Source organism: Equus caballus, chromosome 12 (genome assembly GCF_041296265.1).
Source record: "Equus caballus isolate H_3958 breed thoroughbred chromosome 12, TB-T2T, whole genome shotgun sequence".
In the NCBI taxonomy this organism is placed as follows: domain Eukaryota; kingdom Metazoa; phylum Chordata; class Mammalia; order Perissodactyla; family Equidae; genus Equus; species Equus caballus.
This window is the reverse complement of record NC_091695.1, coordinates 35,097,667-35,101,759: the sequence shown is the minus strand read 5'-3', so window position 1 is coordinate 35,101,759 and position 4,093 is coordinate 35,097,667. Positions and strand designations below refer to the sequence as shown.

At 39.1% G+C, this 4,093-nt stretch overlaps 1 protein-coding gene across 1 annotated transcript; it reads left to right on the top strand.

Moving 5' to 3' along the window:
• Positions 1–230: 230 nt before the first annotated feature.
• On the top strand, positions 231–2,952 carry LOC138916530 (olfactory receptor 5A1-like). Its single transcript, XM_070229158.1, has 2 exons — positions 231–341; positions 1,987–2,952. Exons 1-2 carry the CDS (start codon positions 231–233, stop codon positions 2,950–2,952), a joined length of 1,077 nt encoding a protein of 358 aa, XP_070085259.1.
• Positions 2,953–4,093: the final 1,141 nt, after the last annotated feature.

The window sequence follows — 4,093 nt, the reverse complement described above, 5'->3', positions numbered from 1 at the left end:
GGGGCAGAGCAAGTAGATCCAATGATGTACATCTAATTGGGGTTCCAGAGACATATAATAGAAATGTAGAGGCAATTTTCAGAGGAGTATCTGTGTTTAGTAGATAGCAAACGAGAGTCATGGTTACCGTGTTGAATGAATGGACATTAGAGGAAGCTGTGAATACGTCTGTGAGTAGAAAGAGAAGAACGGTACATGCTGTAGCTGCTCAATAAATTAATTTGGTTGTCATGATTATTGGTTACGTTGATGATGAAGAATGCAATTTTCTGCTCTGTTCTCACAAAATTCTCCTTCCGTTCAGTTTCCATGTGGACAGAATCACACCTAAGTCTGAGACGGTAAATGCATAGCTTGTCTGCTACCATTTCTCCTTCTGTACTGATGGCAGACATCTTGACTTTCTTTTCTAATTAATGTCTTCATTGCTTCAGATTTCTTCTCAAAACGGTGCCCCCAGAATCAATGATTGATCTGATTTTGGGAAATGAACAGTTTTACATTGTTTCTAAGGCTATACCTTGTGCTTCCATGGTGATTTTGTCTTTCCATTCACTTTTGCAACTAGGAGGCTGGTAAATGGCTGGGAGGGAGGAAGACATTCTGGATGGCTAATGCTGTATTTATTTGTAGTTCATACACATAGCTTATTCCGTTAATATCATAGCCTTTCTCCAGAGAGGTCTCCAAGACTTCTACTTTTACCTGTATATGGAAAATCCAGGCCACATTTAACATCTATTTTCTACCTTTCACAGCCCCCATGATTTTATTTCTAGTGTAGTTCATCTGAATAAAAAATGTGTTTGCATTGGGGCATGTCCTAACGACCATCTAGAGAGAAGACAGCTATTTCATCTTGAAGAGGGCATACAGAGCCTAGTGCAAAAATATTGTTTTGCTTATTTACCATTTGGCCTGAAGACTTAGTTCTTGCCTTCCTTGAACTGGCTCCAAAGAGAAAAAGAGAAAGAACTTCCAGAATCCTGCCTCTGTTTCTTAGTCCCCATGCCCATTGCCTAAGCGTTCTAACCCTTACATGAGTTCAAGTTACTCTACTTCATAGGAGAAGACTCGAACCTAGGAATCAATAATAAAATCCAGGATGATTGAGAATCCAACAAAACCATATGCAAGGTGTTAAGTGGTTGTAATTTGCTGTGTAAAGGTTCCAGAGTTTCCAACAGATTTTTAAAGTATCACTGACTCAAAGATGATCCAGAATCATTGCTCTAGACAGTTTAACTCATAAGTATCTCTGATCTGAGGTAATAAAAATCTGCACTGGCAAGGATGGGCATATAATGACTAGGCTTTTACAACCTGGTCTTGTCTAACTTCTTAGGAGACTTCATAGAGCCATTAAGTTTAAGTCACGTCGAGCTCCAAGCTATTTCTTGGTGCGTGACTCTTCCTACCATCCCATTGCATTATTCTTATTTCTCTCCAGGCTCTATGAAACCAGAAATGCAGTTATAGAATTGTCTACCCTTTCTGACTGCAGATTAATTGAATATTAGTTCCCAAAGGGATTTTAAAGAGTATCTATTTTACTATCCTCAAGTGACTATGGGGTCCAGCATGATTCAGGGGCTTTTTCAAGCACTGAATTAATTTCACAGGCATGACTGATCAGAATCATTCTGTTTTACCATATAGAGGGAGGACAGTATTTTCCTAATTTAAGCTATTTCTACTTCTCATATATTTGTAAAATCTGAAATGATAAAACATGAAATTAAGACATTTTAGGAGATAATGTACCAATGATGTTCATTACTGTCTTTTGCCCCAAAGAGAATGACTGTACTTATGAAAGAAAATTTTTCAGTTAAGTTTGGTGATTATACATGGAACAAAAAGATTAACCCAACATTGATGATTTAAGATGTATATCTAGTCAGCTGCATGACTGGAAAGAAATGAAGAGTATTTCTTTGTGTTTTTTGAGAATAAAACCATTTCCTTCTCTCATCGTTTTCTCAGCAGCTGTCACCGAGCAGGTCCATGGAAGGGGATAGAAATCGTACCTCTGTGGACATGTTTGCTCTCCTGGGACTCTCAGATGAAAAAGGTGTGCAGCCTATCCTCTTTCCAATCTTCCTAGGGATCTACCTTGTGACTCTCATCTGGAACATGGGTCTTATCATCCTAATCAGGATGGACTCCCACCTGCGCACACCTATGTACTTTTTTCTCAGTTTCCTGTCATTTATAGACATCTGCTATTCTTCTTCCACCAGCCCAAGGATGCTTTCAGACTTCTTAAAAGAAGAAAAAATGATTTCATTCATTGCTTGTGCCACCCAGTATTTTGTTGGGTGCTGGATGTGTCTGACAGAATGCTGTCTCTTGGCTGCCATGGCCTTTGACAGATATGTTGCTATTGGTAGGCCTCTGCAGTACTCAGCCATCATGGCTCCTGGCCTCTGTCAGAAGATGATTGCTGGGGCCTATGGGAGTGGTTTCCTTAGTAGCTTAGCTGAAATAATCCCTTGCTTTCATCTCTACTACTGTGGGCCCAATATCATTCCAAATTTCTTCTGTGACATAACCCACATCATATCCTTGTCTTGTTCCAATCCCTTCATCAGTCAAATGATTCTTTTTCTCATAACTTTTTTTGTTGGATTTGGTTCTTTCCTTGTTATACTCTTATCCTATGGTTTCATTGCAGCTTCCATCCTGAAAATATCCTCTATCAAAGGTAGTGCCAAGGCCTTCAATACCTGTGCCTCTCACCTGTTAGTAGTAACAATCTTCTATGGCACAGGCCTCTCGGTGTACATGCATCCTAGTTCTACTCACTCCAAGAAGCAGAACAAGGTGCTGTCAGTGTTCTATGTTATCTTTATCCCCATGTTAAACCCTCTTATCTATAGTCTGAGGAACAAGGAGATCAAAGAGGCCTTCCAGAGGGTGATAAAGAGGACCACACATTTACTTCAGTAAGAACAATATTTGTGCAGGTGTTATTTTCCCTATAAGGAAAAGAGGGATAAGAATATGTAAATAACATTTTGTATGTCGCAAGAATAGCTAAGTAGAGAGAAGATGTGACAACCTGGCTTCTGGGTTCCTGGTGCCATTATGTTTAGCTGCCACCACCAAGTGATCTGTCTGAGGCAGTGTCATCAGCATTGAACTGCATTTAAAAGGCTTGTTTACATAACTAGGCTCAGGTAGATAAAATCTGATGTTTGGACAACAGAGGTTCTGATAGATATTATATGTAGATAAATGACAAGACCTAGGAAGTCATGCATGGTTCTTCCCTCTACAATTTTTAAAATGTCCTTTATTTATTTTTGGTTGTTAAGCACTTTTTATATTTAAATAGAAATAAAATTACTTATAAAATCACATATGTATAAGTTAACAATAATTTAAAAAAGAATACCTTATCATCTGAGTTCCAAACACAGAGCGAGAAAGTCAGTGTGAGAAAGAGGAACACAGAAAGAGATAGGTAGAAAGAGAAATAGAGAGAGAGACACACACACAGAGGGAAAAGAAAGAGAGAGTGAAAAAGTGAACAGAGAGAAGAGAAGGGGAAGGGAGGAGAGGAGACAAAAGAAGAGGAGAGGGGAAAAGATTGATCTGTCTTTATTTCAAAATAACTTTGTTCCCTCCATCTTACTCCTTGAAACTCCTTATGAAGTGAGTTGTGAAAAACAGATGGGAGAAAGGAATAGTAGAAAGGAGGGGCACTTTTCAGGTTAAGAGTTGGGGAGATTCTCAGAGGCTAGAAAGAAGTCAAAGTCATCAATTTCTGGGCACAGGTGGCCTGAAGCATGCTCCATGGTAGCTTCCCAGGGACAGCGAAAGACTCAGAAACGAAGGCTGTCATGTTATGTCTAGGGACTCACAGTCTGAGTCCCAGAGATGTGAGCCCCCTAGGAATTCCAAGTCCTTAAGTATGATCAGCGAGCAGTAGAGACAGTCTGTATGAGGGTACCATGGAGACTCAAAGTCTAACCAAGAGAATTTAAAGAAAATTTTAAAAAGAGATATTTTTCAGATAAGAGTTTATAGACTAAGCTTCATACATACTACAGTAGTGTATACACAACATACTACACTTCACTAGTTA